The 17,438-nt window shown below is 44.0% G+C and overlaps 1 protein-coding gene across 1 annotated transcript; it reads left to right on the forward strand.

The window, feature by feature from the left end:
- The first annotated feature begins 3,884 nt into the window (after positions 1–3,884).
- On the forward strand, positions 3,885–11,614 carry batf (basic leucine zipper transcription factor, ATF-like). The gene is made up of 3 exons (XM_036549330.1): positions 3,885–4,020; positions 7,251–7,355; positions 11,408–11,614. Exons 1-3 carry the CDS (start codon positions 3,955–3,957, stop codon positions 11,612–11,614), a joined length of 378 nt encoding a protein of 125 aa, XP_036405223.1. The 5' UTR covers positions 3,885–3,954.
- The last annotated feature ends 5,824 nt before the right edge of the window (positions 11,615–17,438 follow it).

The raw sequence follows: 17,438 nt of genomic DNA on the forward strand, positions 1-17,438 counted from the left end.
CTCTCATCAAAGGAACCAGAGTTTTAACCAGCAGGTTCAGGAGGTATCTTCTGTTTTATCTTTGAGCAGAGCACTTGGTTTGCATTGTTGTGCAAGTAAATGAGTAGCTTTTAAACAGATCCTATGCCAATTACTCTGACTGATTGTGTGTGCTAAATAATTAAAAATGTGGGGCGGAAATACCAATTTACATGCTTGTGTTTCGACGATCTCCAGATTTATTTTCGTCAAAGTGATTGCGCAAGAACATCTTTAACGAGGTTTCGAATCGATCCTTGCACACATCCCAGGCGTGTGACCGTGGTGACAGACAAAATCTTCCACTCATCACTCTCAGTCATATTTTCCATGGGTCTCAGGAACGAAAGCCATTTTTGTAGAAGTAGATAGCGTATGTTATTCATTGCGTCCAGGCGTGACATGCTCTAACCTGTAATTATCATAGGCGAAAACTGAAATCAACCAACAGTGTTTCTGGTCCTTTCGGTAGCAAATCATTTATATAATGCAACACTATCACTCCAATTTCATGCATATTATATATATGATATCCTTACATGATCCCTCTTGGCATCAGATGTATGTACATGGAGGGTGGTCAGAACTCTTGGTCAATTCTTATCTGAAGAGCGTTCTGGCAAGTAAAACTTGACTGAATGATTAAAACAAGTTAAAAATCCAATCATTCTGAGGGACTGACCCTAGCATTCTGTACTGAGCCTGTGCAGTATGCTGCTGCTTCTGTGCTGTGTCTGCAGACTGCACAAGAGATGTTAAGTACTGTGGCAAAAAGCTCTGCTGTAACATGCAAAATAACCTTTCTGTAGAAGCACCGGAGAGTGGCTTGCTCCAGCCCCTTTGAACAGGCACACAATGTTCCTTGGCTCCTCTCCCTCCGGCATCTGAAGGTCAGGACTCTTTTTTTGAACAGTGATGCCACTGAGCTTGGTTCCCAAACATGGGACTTGAGGACTCTGTGTGTTTGGGGTTGCGGGGTCCATCTCCCAACACATGTGACATCTGAAGAAGGTGGCAAGTGGGGCAGAAGATTTCATACAGTCATCCTGGGAGCTTGGTGACTTAGATGAGCAGTGCATGCTACAGGGCATCGCCGCCATGCCTTCTGGAATGCTCCATCTGCTCTTAGCAACGGAAGGGCATGCATCACATGACTCAAGTTTGTTAGATTGTATGTTGAAACACCTGGTGTCAAACGGTGGATGTATCTCCACTGAAATGCTGTCAAACTCTTATGAGGTCATGACTTTCTATGACCACGTCTTTCCAAATGTCACCTGGCCCTAATTAAATTCTGGTGTTATTCTTTTTAAGTGATGAAAAGTCTTTCTTCTATTAGTGAAATATGTGTGAACACTGAAATATAACAACAAAAAACCTCCCACCTCTATTTCCAAGGAAGGCTGAGAGGGACTTTCTTCAGGGGGGCTTTTGTTAAAGGCCTGTACCAAGCCACAGGTAGGCAGCATTTTCCATGAGAGACTGACGCTTATCCTTAATACACTTTGACCAGCTTTAAAGGCTTTGACAGGAACTTTTGAAAGCTCCGTTTAGAGCACTGGGAGAATGTAATGCTGCTTGTGTGCAGTGAGGCTTCCTGAAACCTGCAAATGGGTGCAGCTACTATGTGCTGTCAATCACTGACTGGTGGGGATGGATCCAAAGACTTGGCTTTCCTAGTGAAACATTATGATTGTTTCAAATCACCAAATCCATGGTGGCAAACGGCAGCTCCAGCTGTTCTGAGGTTGCCTCATTCTCCAGTCAGTACATTTATGAAGTGGCTACCTTCCTTCAAGTGAATTCTAGAAATGGTTTCACTGGCAGTGCGTGTGTCTGAGTGGCATGGAGCTGTGTTGCCAGGCAGAATTACTTTCCCTCCCTTCCAATGGGCACACAAGGACAGCTTGGTGTGGTGCCACAGAACGCCGACTTGCAAAATATTCACAACAACAGTGACGAGCAAAAACAACAACAGCACAGGCATGATTAAAAGTCTTTTTAGGTCATGCTGGCCTATTATAAGACATCGTAGCATCTAAATGACCTCACCTTGCAGACTTCATAAAAGCCTGCATGAATCTAAATTAAATAAATCTTAATCTTAAACATAAATCTAAATAAAGATATTTCAATTCCTCAAAGTAATCAGTCTGGCAAGATTTTCCTTAATGTAAGAAGTAAGGCCTGGTAAAAATTGACATTTATACATTCGAAAGGTCCTATAACTTTAATATTTTTGAAATGTGATATTATCATAACACAATATCAATAATGTTTCATTTTACTTGCTTCCGTATTTGTCTCTGATGACTCAAATCTACATCTGTGCTCTGCTGTAAAATGGCTGCTGTGCCGTGGATAGGCTGGTGTTACATATTGGTGCTATTCAGGGTGACTCACCTCCCATCCCCACTTGACTGTAAATTATTATTGAATTATTATGTTACATAAGAACATAAGCCTGCTGCTCACATCTTGTGTCCAGCGCCCCTGAGTGCTCAGAGTCACTAACGCTGCGAAAGAAATGCCAGGGCTTGAAACATACCTCATATATTGATTGCTCCCACGGGGCCGTGAGGTGGGAGAATTCGGGTCGTACGGTAAATGAGACGTGAGGAGTTTTTGGTGGGTAGGGGGACAGGAGAGCCCCTCTGAATCCCCCCCTCCTCCACACGCCGGCAGGGGGACTCCGCCCATGTCGTCGCTGACAGGTGTCGTCATGCGCGACTTCGCTGCTGTGACAAAGTCAGCGCAGTGACTTCTGACTTCTGTTCAGTCGGTTGAATTTGTTTTCTTTTTTTGTTTTATCCTGAGGTTTTTAGATTTTTACCCTGTTATTCATGTCTAGTTACTTCCCATTGTATATTCAAGGTGCATAGATGAGAGCAAGACTGGAGGGGTAGAAACTGAACACCTTCTCACAGAGAAATATGCATTTGCTAAATTAATGTGAGACTATCAGCTTTCCATACAACTGAAGTGAGCATTACTGTTCTGGATTTTGTGCGTATTTAGGTATCTTGTGAATAAAAAGATGAGTAAAATGTTCTGAAGAAAATATTTTTCTTTTTCTCATTGTGCAAGGACCTCGCCAGGAAAGTGAACACACGGCTCACATTAAGATGGACTGTAGAACAAAATACAGACATCCCACTGATTCCCAATCCATTCATTTGAAAAACTCACAGTTCTTTCAAAATTACATATAAGTGTTGATACTCTGTTCTTTTTTTCTGGTTTCAGGTGTAACCCAACAGGAGTGAAAATAGTCTGTTGAGTTCGTTCTTAGACATGTGGAATGAACATTCTTAAGTGCTGAAGTAAAGACTTTTTCACAGGAACAGCTTTATGACCACTTTGTATAACAGAGCTATCATAAGGGGCTAATTCTCTAAATTCTCTTATAGCATGGCCAGTCTATAAAATTGAAATATTATCTTCACACTCTAACCTAGACAGGAAAACAGGGCTTTTTGTGGGGTTTCAGTCGACTAGATGTCCCCATGTATTTTTGCAAAGAGTTTCCACCCATGTGACTTCCAGTTGGGCGTCACTTACTGTGTTTTTACCAGAAACCACATCAGACGTGGTGAATTGAACAGAGATAAAGTCTCGCAGATTGTGCCTGCGTGCCTCTGTGTGTGAGAGAGTGAGGGAGAGGGAGAGAGAGAAAGAGAGAGAGAGAGGGAGAGAGAAAGAGAGAGGGAGAGAGAGGGAGTGAGAGAGAAAGAGAGAGGGAGAGAGAGGGAGAGGCGGTGCGAAAGAATCATTACTCATTTAGCACAAGGCCAAGCACAACTCAGCGTGCGTGCGCATACACACACACACACACACACTCACCTACACACACATACACACACAAACGCAGGCACGCACACACAAAAGAAGGCAGAAGTGGAGAGGGCCGAGGGGTTTCGGGCGGCGTCGCTGGCGATGGCGCAGGGCTGTGACAGCAATGACACAAGGTACACCAAGTCCCCGTCGCCGGGCAACAAGCAGGTAAAGATCCCTCTCTTTCCTCTCTTTCTGACCAATGCAAGCCAGGCGTGTGGCGGAGTAGCGGCAGGGGGAGACGTTGCTCCCTCCACAGGTTGTTTTGGCCACGGCCAAATCGAACGCCCCTCCGTGGGGCAAGGCTGCGCATAGGAGGGGGAAAAAAGTGTTTCTTTTGAAATGCCAAGACCGTGAGAAAAGGCACGCGGCGCGCCTCGGGGTGCCCCGAGGACCTGGTCGCGGGTGAGCTCCTCTCGCAGCGAGGTGTCACTCTGTGTGGGCTCCCTGAGCTAAGGGCGCTGTGCGAGGGGGGCTGCAGGGTCCGGCTCCAAAAATGCGTGCGCTGCGCTTTGAAGTTGCAGAGTGCAAAACAGGCGCATGCTGTGATCCTCGAGAGCGCAGCTTGAATGAGATGCAGATCATGTCACGGGCCATCTGGTCCAGAGGAGGAGAAACTGTGCTGCCTGTGGAGCATAATTACTTATTAATAGGGGGCTAGTAATTATTATTAAGGGTCTGTGGGGGATCTGCCAACTAAATATACCACAGACAGTGCTATGGACCCTGATACTGTCAATCACAGGCAGCCAGCGATGTACGGTAGAGAGGTTCTGTTCATTTGGGAATTACCTCAAGCATGTTGTTATTTCCAATGAGTAAGCAGCGCAGCAGCTCAATGATTAATGCTAATGCTAAAAATGCTCTAGCTGCTGGTGGGCGATCCTTGAACGGGCAAAAGCGTGTATTATGAGAAGCACTCAGAAACAGATTCAGGACAGTCATCATTTCATATGCAGGCTCTCAGCCTCCTGCGCATTGATCAGCACTGCTTGTGGGTGACTGTGCACCGTGCGTGTTTTCTCTGGTTGTTACGGAGACTATTATGAGCCCACAGTGCACTGTGGAGTTTGCTGGTCCATGGCGCTGTTGCGTAACAGGGATTTGTAATCGATGTGAACTCTGAGTGAGAGCATAAGGAAGGCAAGGCAACGTTCCCCCGGTCCATTTGCAACGCTTCACCTTGCTGTAATGGCTGCGCAGCCTAAAACTTCAGTGTCACCATTCATGCCCCTGGCACTCAGGACTCAAAAAGGGGGCGTGTCCCTCGGAAGCTTTCAAACGGATGAGGCCTGACCGCAGACCGCGCCGGTGGGACAGCCCCGTTGAATCGGCCATTCTGCCCCGCCTCCCTCCACAATGTGTTGTTTGACTCAGCGATTGATGCATTGGGGAGCCTTACTCCACACAGCGGGTGGTGATCGTGTAGCTCATTGCTGCGGCGGCCGATGAGTAAATCCACATCCACATGTTCCTGTGGACGTGCTCCTCCATCCCCCCTACTGGTTTCAATGTAGCACACTTCTGAAACAAGCAGCCGATAAAAGATCTCAGTTTTGCATACAGAACAGGGATTCTTTGTACGCCCAGTCAGGGAATTCATTTTGTCTGAGTCACCATGGGTGAGAACTGGTGCCTGCTTTATGAAAAAGCACAACACACACCTCGGGCACACCAGGTTCTACCCGCCAAACACACAGCCCTCCACACCAGTAGTGCTGGCTTATGATTCTGCAAGTGTGATTTTTTTTTTATGATCGATCTTCTGATTTGTGATTGGGACAACAGTTGAATTTCAGAGTGGGTGAACACACATGATTGTGAATGTGGTTCAATGTAATAGCAGCTGAAATGTGATTTCTTGTGATTCCGTGGTTGGGAATAGGACTGAATTTCTGAGAGCCTGTGAATCGAATGCTCAGGTGCTGGAACAAAGCCATAAAAGTAAGCCTGAACTGATGCCGAGTGACCAGACGCCCTGCCTATCAGCTTGACCTAAATAGGTTGCTCACAAGCGAAGAGTGAACGTGGTGCGTTGTCAGACGTGTCATCCCCGCGCCCCCCGCGGGGTCCTGACCCACATTCGTAAGGTGCTGACGGTGCGCCACTGGGCGGAGGAGGAAGTGAACGAGGCCCTGCTCAGAAGTGACTGCGGTTAGGGAGGCGGATGGGGGACGGGACGGGAAACCAAGCCTCTACCCTTTGATGAGCTGATACCGCCGGTGATGTAACGTCTGAAGTGGGCTGGAGTGGGACCTTTCTGTGTCCTGCCTCTGTGTCTTCAGTAGTGCATTACTGCTGCATTACTAATGCATAAGTCATGCATCACTGGTGCAGTATGAGTGCATTACAGGTTCATGATTGATTTATTGCAAATGCATTACTAGTGCATTGTAAGTGCATTACAGAAGCAATATAAGAGTATTATTGGTTCATGACAGTGACAGTGTAGCATAGTGGCAAGGAGCAGGACTCATAACCCAAAGGTTGCCGATTTGTTTCCCCCCTTGGGACACTGCTGTTGTACCCTTGGACAAAGTATTTAACCAAGAATTGCCCCAGTAAATATCCAGCTCTATGAATGGGTAATGTAATGTAACATTGTCACCTGTGCAAGTCACTCTGATTAAGAGCATCTGCTAAATGCCATTGATGTAATATAATGACTGGTATATTGCTGATGTCTTACCACTGCCATACTGCTGTATTGTACGTGCATTACTGGTGTGTGACAACAGCATTATCAGAGTATTGTGCTGATTTTCTCATCGTATGATAAGCACGCCGCCCTCCTTCATTTTATTTGGTCCTCTAATAAAATCTTAGCTCTTTCCTTCTCTCTGGTTCATGAGACACAGAACGTCAGGTCTTTATGGGAATCAACTGCTTCACGCCTGTGGTTACTTTTATCTTGAAAGCACATGTAGATATTTCCTGCAGAATTTATCATGTGTTAATTATTCTTGGGCTAAGAATTCATCAGTCCACACTAAAAGTGTCAATTTATGGTACAAACATGTATCTTGCATAGCAGTTATTTTATTGAAACACCATTGGGCCCTGAATGTAAATGAGGGTATTTTCTCATTGCCCAAGATGTTTTTAAAAATGAGTTGCTGACCTGCATCACTGCAGTCTTATATATGATCAGACTGTACAGGTGGATACAGCCAGTGAAGAAAACGAGACTAAGGAGCTTGCTCAAGGCAACAGCAGTAGGCCTTCCCGAATTTCAACACGCAGCTGTGATTCATTCTGATTGATTGACTAGTTCATGTCCTTAACCCCAACGCTGCATGGTGTCTATAAATGTGCTTTGAGCAGAATTCCATCTACTACCCTATCTGGGGTCCGTGACCAGATGACCCCTGACCTCTCGACCCTTGCCCTGTCCCCAGGAAACCTCGGACGACGTGAAGAAGGTGATGAGGCGGGAGAAGAACCGCATTGCAGCCCAGAGGAGCCGGATGAGGCAGACGCAGAAGGCTGACAGCTTGCACCTGGTGAGGAGCGTGCCTGCTTCCACTACTCCATGACTGTCACTGGGCAAGGTCTGCAGGCAAGGCTGCAGGCTTGTCATTTGTTAGGCCTCTCCTCCCTGTCAGATGATAGCAGTGTCATGGGCAGACCCAGCAGAGCTCAGATCACGCTTCAGATCCAGCTGAGTTTATGGGTTTCCTTAAAACCACAGCCTCTAATTGTCATTTAAACCTATTTTAATCCAACAGCAGTGTGTTGTTGATTGGCTGACTACATCTGTCCATGCTCTTAGACATATCCTCAGGGAAGTAAATGGGGTCTTTAGGTGTGTTCAGCCTTTAGGTGTGTTCAGCCTTTCAATGTCATTACACCTTCAACCAGGAGACCCAGTTCATTGAACCAACCCCTTTGATTAATGAAAAGCGCAAAAACTGGCAAATGAACCAAAAATAGAACGGACCACGGTCCCTCAGAAATAGAGCTGCAAGCGCTTGCACTAATGCTAATCATGACACGCTGTGCGCTGGGTGATTAGTTAAGCCATGAATTACAAAATCAACAAAACTAACATTCCCCCTAATTAGACAAATTGGACTTGGAAGCCAGTCTGTGATTGCTTAGGTAACTGGTGATAGGGTTGGTTATGACTGAATTTCAGCCAATGTGTGAGTCTAATATGGGCCCCTACCCTCACCCAAAACTACAAAGGCAACTTAACAAGGAAGGTGCTATTCAGTCAAATGAATATAAGTGAGTTTTTTCCTCAGATGGTTTGGTGAAATGCAGCAGTCAATTCATTGTAAGACAGCATCAGATTAATTAATTTTGACTGAATAGCATGAGAGTTTTGGTGGTTTTGATTGAATACAGGAGCTAAAACTTAATAAGGTCTGCTGGGGTCTTGTTTTGTGTCAGTCCTTTAGCTTCTCTTGAGAGATACCTAGCCTTGATTAAATGCCCCAGCACCAACTGCATAAAAGAGCCTCCAAACAGATCTGTGTTATGTTGAAAATATAAGGGACCATATGGGTCTGTGTCATCTCCGCGGCTTCTGTTGTGCTGCATGCTTGGAACAGACGTGCCGTGTGTTTACAGCTGACTCTGGCATCAATTAGCGGTGCGTGGGTGCTGGGCCCTTCTGACCAAGAACGTGGAATGCTGTACCGCGAAAATAGAGCATTGCATCTGAGGCGCTCTGTACCAGCATGCACTGCTCTCCTGACCTAGGTACCCTGGTGACCAAACAAGGAGTATTCAAACAACCTTGGGGGTGCAGGGGGATGACTGACTTATTTAATTCTAAGTACAATTCAGTCTGTTTTTTCCCCACAATTTCCTATTCAAACTACAGCCCCATATACTCTTGTGAGGAAATTCAAAACCCTCCAACGAGTAGCTGTGACCTTAACATGTTGCTAGCAATAATCGCACAGTATGGCTTCAAACAATTCACGGTATTGGGCTGAAAGGGTTTACAATATCACATGCTGGCGGAAGTATGGAAGTCCATAGTAGGGATGTTAAAACAAGAGTTTTAGAAAGGAACCACTGCTGTACTTTTCCCTCTGTGTGACTTGAGAAGGTTTTACCCACGAGAATGTCGTTTTACACATAACATTGGTCAGGCACATGGCAGTTATCTGTCAATCTGAAAGTGCACCAGCCACCTTTCTGGGTGGGCGCCCATTGACTTGCCTCTTCATTTATGAGGTTCGGCATCAGATTTTCAGTCACGGGCTTTCGCTTTTGAGTGTGGGCGTCTCCTGCGGCCGCGGTGCACACCTTAACGCCAGCGCTGATGGGAAAGCAGACCACCAGTGGTGTGGCCGTAGGTGTTTAGATGCTTCCGGCAGGGGTCTGCAGTCAGTTACGGTTAGCTGTGAAACGGCTATGGCACACTACCACGGGAGGGCCCTCGGTATGAATGAAGCATGGATCGTTTGCTAGTGAACTGTGAGCCGACAGAAACCTTATCAGTTGAACGCTGAGGTATCGGTGTGACCGGCACATAATTAGATAGCATTACTGTCCTTACCTGCTGTTTCTATATTGATTTACCTCAATGTTCCCACTGCAAACGTACAAACAAACTCGCTTCTCTCAATCAAAAAAGCTTTCTCCTGAATTGTTTTGGGACATTTAATTTTTTTTCAGTTCTTATGTGATATGGTTTCTTGAGGGGCTCACAACTTTAGGTCTACTTATAAAGAGGTGACACTGAGTCCTTTACTTAGCATGGCACTAGCTATGACAGCAGTGTGTGACCTATTGACACATCTTCAGATGTGGACTGACACTTGTGAGGCCTTGGTACACACACCTATGTAGCTTCACTTTGTAAGCCACTATAGTGAGATTTTGCCAAAGGATTGCATTTAAATGAAAATGTCCTTAAAGCTAAGACTGATTGAAGGCATTGCGTTTAGACTGATACAACCCAAACCCACATATTAAGGCTCTCTGTCTGGTAGACCACCATGCCTTATACTGAGCTCAGCCGATAAAGTCAGGATTTTTATCAGACTTCACATACCATTGGTTGTGCCATTTAGGTGCTATCTGCACCATAATAAGACAGGGGGTCTTGGTTACATTAACAGGCAATTCAGGCTGCTGGTAAGATTATGATGTGAGAGGAGCAGAGCTCCTTTAACATGTAAACCTATGGGAGTAAATTTCAGCATATTTACAGATACTTTACTTCGACATGTAATCACAAAAAGAATAGAGAAAAGGAAATGATTTAATGTACTGTTGACCAGTATGTGTGTTTTTATAATTATTATTATATTTAATATATCTTTGACATATGTGAAAATGTCACTACTGTTGTAATTGCTTTTGGAAAAAAATTTGAATTGGAAAAAATTGTGAGGGACTTTTGTTGAGCACTTTTGCAAACATTTAATCCAGTGCTTTTAAAAGTCCACTGGTGTCAGCAGTACGTTTCTGCGATTAATTTCTTTTGAAGCTGTGTCGCACTGAGGTTCTTATTGTTGCTGTGAAGTGGCGAGGACTCCACTGGAAAACACCTGTCACAGTCCGCCAATGACCTCACAACCTCCAAAAACCTCCACACCCCCCCTGGGACCCCCCCGCCTCAGCACACAGCGCAGACCATAGGAATATTCCGCCCACCCCCCTTTCTGAGGGTCCTCTCGAGTGGGGCGTTTTTAGTGAGCCTCGGCCGAAAGCAGGGCCCTCTGTGCTCCAGCGCTCAGCGTACGCTGCGGTTTCGGTTTCAGCGACAAACAGGAAGCTGAAATTTCCCTCCCTGGTGACACACTTCCTGCCAGAGTGCAGCTCGCTCGTTCAAGTTATCCGCTGTCTCTTTTTTCTTTTTTTTCCTCAATGAAAATAAGCCCGGCTGTGGGCGGGAGGTGGAGGGGAGCTGTCATTTCGGGTAAGGGGCGGGCAGCGGGGAGTGACGCAGGTCTCAGGGGACCAAAAGGGGGCGAGCCCAGGGCCATGTTTACAGTTAGTCTACCGGGTGACTCTGCTCTGCTGGGCTGCACCAGGCCTCTCTGCTGAGCCCCGCAAAACCGCTCCCTGTCCACCCCTCCCCCCTCCCCCGCCGCTAGTGGAACAACAGCCACTGTTATTTGCGAAACTCAAGCAAAATTCACACGGCTTGTTTTGGAGCATTTGCCAGTAAATAGTGCAGCTAGTCATTCCTTAATGCACCATTGAGAAATATGCAAATAGCCTGCCAGTATGCAAATAAGGAGCACAAGGAATGGGGTTACTTGTGATTCCACACACGGTATATTACTGATGCAATACTGTCAACTATTTACCCAGTAGTATTATTCCTAGGAGAGATTTAAACCTACCAGCCTCAGCACTCAGGTTGGCACTGGTTGTGACAGCACTGTGTGATGGATTTACATGTGCTCAGATGTAGTCCATTGTTGTCTGTATGCACCGTATGTACATTTGTTCACAAAACTTTATTATAGCACCTTTGCATGCTTGTTTTGTAAGTCCATCTACATGAGAACTTTGCCAGGTGGTCAAAGCCAGGCTGGCCCTGACAGTGAAGTTCCAGCTAACTGACCTGGCTATGTTGTTTCAGGAGAGCGAGAACTTGGAGAAAGAGAATGCAGCTCTGAGGAAAGAGGTGAAGCGGCTCTCAGAGGAGGCCAAGTACTTGACGACTGTGCTGAGCAACCATGAGCCAATGTGCTCCGGCCTGGGCCCACAGCCCTCTGATGTCCTCTACTCCCCCCACCAAGGGGTCTTCCACCAGCCACACATGACCTCACCGCGCTACCAGCTGTGACCACCAGAGGGTACTGCCGTACACCGCAACGCCAGCCTCCCTGTGGTATGTATGCAGCCGGTGGCACAAAGAGGTGACCTTGTGCTTGTGTTCGTCTGACTGGAGAGAGCTGCTATTGCTGAAGAATCCTTGATTATAGATGACTGGGTCTCTAAAACCTGTAGTAAGTCACCAGTTTCTGGGGCTAAAATGACAAGATAACTCAATGCTCGACTGTTAGATAGTACAATTCTGGCAGCAAATATAACATGAACCATTTGTAACGAATGGACAGCGACTCTTACTGGAAATTCATCACAAACAAGAGAAATTTTTTTTTTGGATGTGCTATTCTGACCGTGTATTGTCAGCATTCATGTTTTTTGTTTATTTTGCTGTTAGAGGAACTGTCATTGGTGGCACTTGAGAACATTTGATTGTATTACAATTCTATATTGTATTTCATCTCTGAATGTGTTATTTATTCTCTGATCGATCCTGTGGAAATTTGGAGAACTGCATTTAAAGTGTTCATGACCTATGAGTTAAACTTCCACTCAGTAGTACTTTTTGCTTTGTTGTTATTTGGGAGAATTTTGTTGAAGTATCATAATGCATAAAATCTGTGTACACGTCACGAAATCGAAAATGACAATACTGTTTCAGCAAAGAGGTATTGCACTGGTTGCATTCATTGTACAAGAATGTTTTTTAGGGGTAAAGAAAGATTTAACAAAATACCTCAAGGTTAAGCACAAAACAAGTGATAAGAACTAAATATGTTTGAAAGGATTCCAGGTTGTCAGTTTACAAAAGAAGTATTCAGTATTTATGACAGTAAAGGTAGAATATTGAAGTGTGTCATAGTAATAAATGTTATGTGTGAGGCTAGTCAACCTGGCACCTCAGGTTCGGATTCAGGTTTGAATAATATCAATGCAAACCTTTTTTTCTCAAGACACAGATGCCTCTACCTGGATGTTTTTTTTTTTTGCTCTCGATATGGCAGGAAGTTCTGTTGCTAGGGAAAAGTGTTGCATGCAAGCCCTTGTTTAACTGCTATCTAATCCAAGAAGCCATGTCCCTTGATGCTTTAGCCTGGGTGGAAAAATGTGTGCCAGACTCTGCCTATCCCTGATGTAACAGTATAATGAAGGTATGGTCGTTCCATTCAGTGATTCAAAGGCTAATTAGTAAGAATTAGTAAGAATGCTGTGGTGTCCAATTGATGATCCTGAGGTCTGAGAGATGCCTGAGGTCTGAGAGACGCCTTTCAACCAGCAGTTAATCTACCAGCTGCAACAGCTTTCAGGTGATGCAGATCTGCATCCAAACAGGTGGCACCAAATAAGTAACAGAGATTTTATCTGGAACAAAGACCAGAAACTAGCCTTCAGTACACACCCTTTCTGCAATGGGATGGTAAAAAGCACCACTTTGTACATTAGGTGGCGCTGATGTTTCATGCAGCATTCTGTTCGATGTGTGAATGTATTTTTATAGCTGTTGTGATAGTGATGTTTTGTTGTCATTGCGCAATCCTTGGCCTTCTGACTGTTGTGATTTTCAACATGACTTTTTGAATGTATTGATTTATTTGAATTTTGCCACTGCAGCATTTTTGAAAATAAAGTCATACCGAAAACAAATGGTGTGTTCACTGGACCTTCTTGCAACTTGATGACTGATAGTCTTCAACTGAGACCTGTACTTCATGACTCTGCATATCGTATGACAAAATCACAGTGGGGGCTAACATTGCCCTTTGCGCAGAGTTGACACCGAATGATCTCTCAGGTGAAAGTAAAATGATAACTGTACGCTCTCTATGCCTCATAAAAGCTAAAAGAAATTATTTCAAAATGGTACACCTATAAATTAAACAGATTGATGTTCTACCATGATGATTGTGGTGAGCTCCATTATTATTATTATTTTATTATGTTTATTGGGTTTTGGTTATAATAACAACGAAAGACTGTCAGGAACGGGGATCGGGACACAAGCGCGGACCACCGGGTAAACGTAGCCAAGCGTTTAATTACAATCAGCAGGCAGTTCGTCGTACAGGGACAGGCAAGGTTCAGAAACACGGGGAAGCAGTCCGGGGGGGCAGATCCACGATCGGAAGTCGGGGCGGGCAGAGTCGGTAACCAGGCGGGCGATGAGAGTCAAACAGGTTGAAGTCGGCGGGCGAAGGACGAAGTCGGGAGACAGGCAGGTTTCGGCAAACAGCAATCAGAGTACAGGTTACTAAAGCGGGGACGAGACAGGAAGAAACTTACTGTAACGAACTAGCAACGAGACAGAGACACGAAGGGAAGATATAGGGCTGGGGTAACGAGGAGATGGGAAGCAGGTGAGCAGGCAGGCAGGTGCAGGCAATGAGGGAATAAGGTGGGCGGGGACCCGGCGGGGAGCCGGGCGGGGCAGGAACACAAGGAAAACAAAAGCACACGGACAGGGAAAACAAAAACACCGCGGCTTAAGGGGGCGGAGCCCTGACAAAGACATACAACTACATCACCAGAACAACACATCTTTACATTGACCAAACCCCACATACCCATGCCCCATCTCCACACATCTTAGCTTTAACATATATCGACACACACATTTAAGACACACTCACAATCACACATACACATGGTTTTCCTTCCTGTGGTTCCCCCACCTGATCCCCGCTTCTGTTCTAACCTTTAATTATAAGGCTTCATATATATCATGCCATATTCTACTAAATTGCTCCATTTTATTTCTGTCCTCAGATATTGTCTTTTCTATACGTAAATAATATTTCATCATTCCCTTCCATGCCTGCGTGGATGGGGTCTGTACATCTTTCCAATGCTTTAAAATAAGTTTTTTATACACCAGGGAGGAGAACAGAACCTGCCAGCCAATAGGGTACCTCAGATTGTCTATCCTCTGCAAAATGCATCGCATGGGTGTTAAATTAATCTCAGTTTTACAAATATTAGTCATCCACTTCTGAATTTCAAGCCAACTTTTTCACATTTCCAGAAAGCATGTATGAGGGTGTATTCATGAGAACCACATTTTACACACAAAACAGAAGAGGAGGGGTCGAATTTATGTATTTTAACTTTAGTATAATATATTCTTGTCATAAGCTTATATTGTATGAATTGCAGATTTTCATTAATGGTGATTTTGTTGGTTAGATACAGACATTTTTTCCATTTTAAATTTGTATCTGTGATGTTAATATCTTTATTCCAGTTATCATATATTTTTTGCAAGGAGTAATTATCTACTTGTGCTCATATTGAATAGTTATATACCTTACCTATCAATTTATTTTTTTCTCCAGTATTCATAAATAACTTCTCAGTAGATGTTGGTTCCACATTATAGTTTAACACAAAATTCTGTAATAACCAGCTTTTCAGTTGTAAATATTATATAGGATATACTGTATATTATAGGATACAATATCCGAAATGTTGCTATTTCCACTTTTGATCCATGTGTCCAATTGTGTCCATGTGTCCAATCCAATTTAGTTTTGAGTTTTGGGTGGTAATGGATGGATTGTTCCAAAGATAGGTATTCTTGGGCACACTAATGTGAACCACTAAGATATTTTTTATTTTTTTCCATGCTCCTAAGGTGCTATTTATGACAAAACTAGAGGTTCTGAACCAATGTTTTGTAAACATAGATAAAAACAAGTTGTCCGGCCTAAGCTGGTTGTCCTCTATACTTATCCATGGTTCCTCATCTGATCTATTAATGATAAGGTTGATATAGAAGGCTTGTGATGCATAATAGTACAGCTCAACATTTGGAAAATTAAGACCACCCTTTCTTCTGGTGTTCTGAAGAAGTTTCCTACTAAGTCAGTGATACTTATTTGACCAAATAAATGAAGTAAACAGCCTATTAACATCCTGAAAGAAATGCTTTGGGGGCATCACTGGTATTTTCTGAAAGGTAAACAGAAATTTAGGCAACCATATCATTTTGATCAGAATTATCCTACCAATTAGATTTATAGGTAAGTCTTCCCATTGGTCTAGGCTTACCTTAAGTTCATTAAACAAGGAAACATAATTATCTTTATATAGTTTTGTTTTGTAAGAACATATGTAGCAGCCAAAGTATATAATCCTTTCTTTTTGCCATTTAAACCTGTTAAAACTCTCTGGAATGTTGGATGAGCCTCTAGTAAATGGCATAAGTTTAGTTTTCCCCACATTTATCTTATATCCAGATAGTTTAGAAAATTCCTCTGTGATATCCAATTGCTGTGGAATAGATGTTTCAATATTACTTATATATAACATAAAATCATCTGCATATAAACTCATCTTATAACGCGCTTTCCCTATACATATGCCACTTACCTCCTCTGACTGCTGTATCCTCTGAGCTAAAGGTTCAATGGCCAGGGCGAACAGTGATGGTGATAGAAGGCATCCCTGCCTTGTACCTCTTGTGATTTGAATGGCCTCAGAGAGGATCCCATTAGAGTAAATATATGCTGTTGGTGACTTGTAAATTGTTTGAATCATTTTTATTTTTTCTGTAGGAAAATCTCCATTATTATTAATTCCGGGCCAGGAATAAATAGCCCTGTGATTGCCATGGAGGAGCTCTGGACTGTGGAGCAACTCAGTTTTCAGCAGTCACTTGAAAGCATTCCTAGCACATTTATGTAGTCGAAGCTGACTATTCAGAACACATAAATCATGACGCCTCGCCCCAAACACAAACGCACGCTCATGCGCACACACGCACGCACAACCACTCCAGACAATTGCAAAGCAGGCAATTGCTATGCCACCATGGAGAGGCTCACCATGCAACTTCCATTCTGAAAACCAGCTATGACTCAAAACTGTAAGTGTTATACACACGGTGGGAAGGTGGTATGTATAGCTATCACAATTACAAGTAATTTTAGTATCGTTGAATGGTTACTTTGAAGACTGCGTGAAATGGTCAATGCGCGAGAGGGCCCACCTACGCACCTACAATAGTAAAGCAGCAAAAAATCGCTGTCCTACATGGGCCCCTGACAGCTTCTGGGCCCTGGTGCACTGCACCGGTTGCACCTTCGATATTTACGCCAGTGGCCTCATCTCTCTCAGGTGTCTGTGAAACGTCCTCCCTATGTTGCTTTCAGCGTGGAAGCAACCGTGGCCTCAGCTGCGTTAACTGTGAACAGTGATTTTTCACTGTAAAGCGAAATGTCCATGTTTCAAAGAACGATTTGTAACGTCTGGGGACTCAATTTCAACATGATTTAGACTGTGAAATTGAATTGATAAAAACATTGCAGTGTGGCCCAGCTTCGATTTCAATTTGACATTGTTGTACAAACAACATTTACCACGTACTTTGCAATCCTCTCAGAAATTCATAAACTGTATTAGAGGGCAACACCAGTAGAGGCGACTTCAACCGTAACTTACAATTCCGGTGGAGGCAGAGATTCATTTATTGTCAAACATAACACAGAGCAAGATCAATAGTTATTCAATGACTGAAATGTTTTTTTTTTTAAGAATTGGATATTTAAGAGCCTTGAAAAGTTTTAGGTTAATCACTTGAAATAACTTGTTAATAAAACAAGAATTAGTTTGTAAAGCATATTTTCGTTTTCGATCGCCGCTCAAACGTCGTATACTGAACTCATAAAACACAGCACAGACACATGACCTGTCAAGAGACAGAACGCAAGGGCTGCTCGGCAAAACTCCTCCTATGTATCGAGTGCCAAACGTTGGGTCGCTATTGGTGAAAGTTCATAGGGTGGAGTTAGAGTTTGGACACCACGTGGTTGGGGAGAACCGGCGTTTATATCGGGTGACTCAAA

Source organism: Megalops cyprinoides, chromosome 17 (genome assembly GCF_013368585.1).
Source record: "Megalops cyprinoides isolate fMegCyp1 chromosome 17, fMegCyp1.pri, whole genome shotgun sequence".
NCBI lineage: Eukaryota > Metazoa > Chordata > Actinopteri > Elopiformes > Megalopidae > Megalops > Megalops cyprinoides.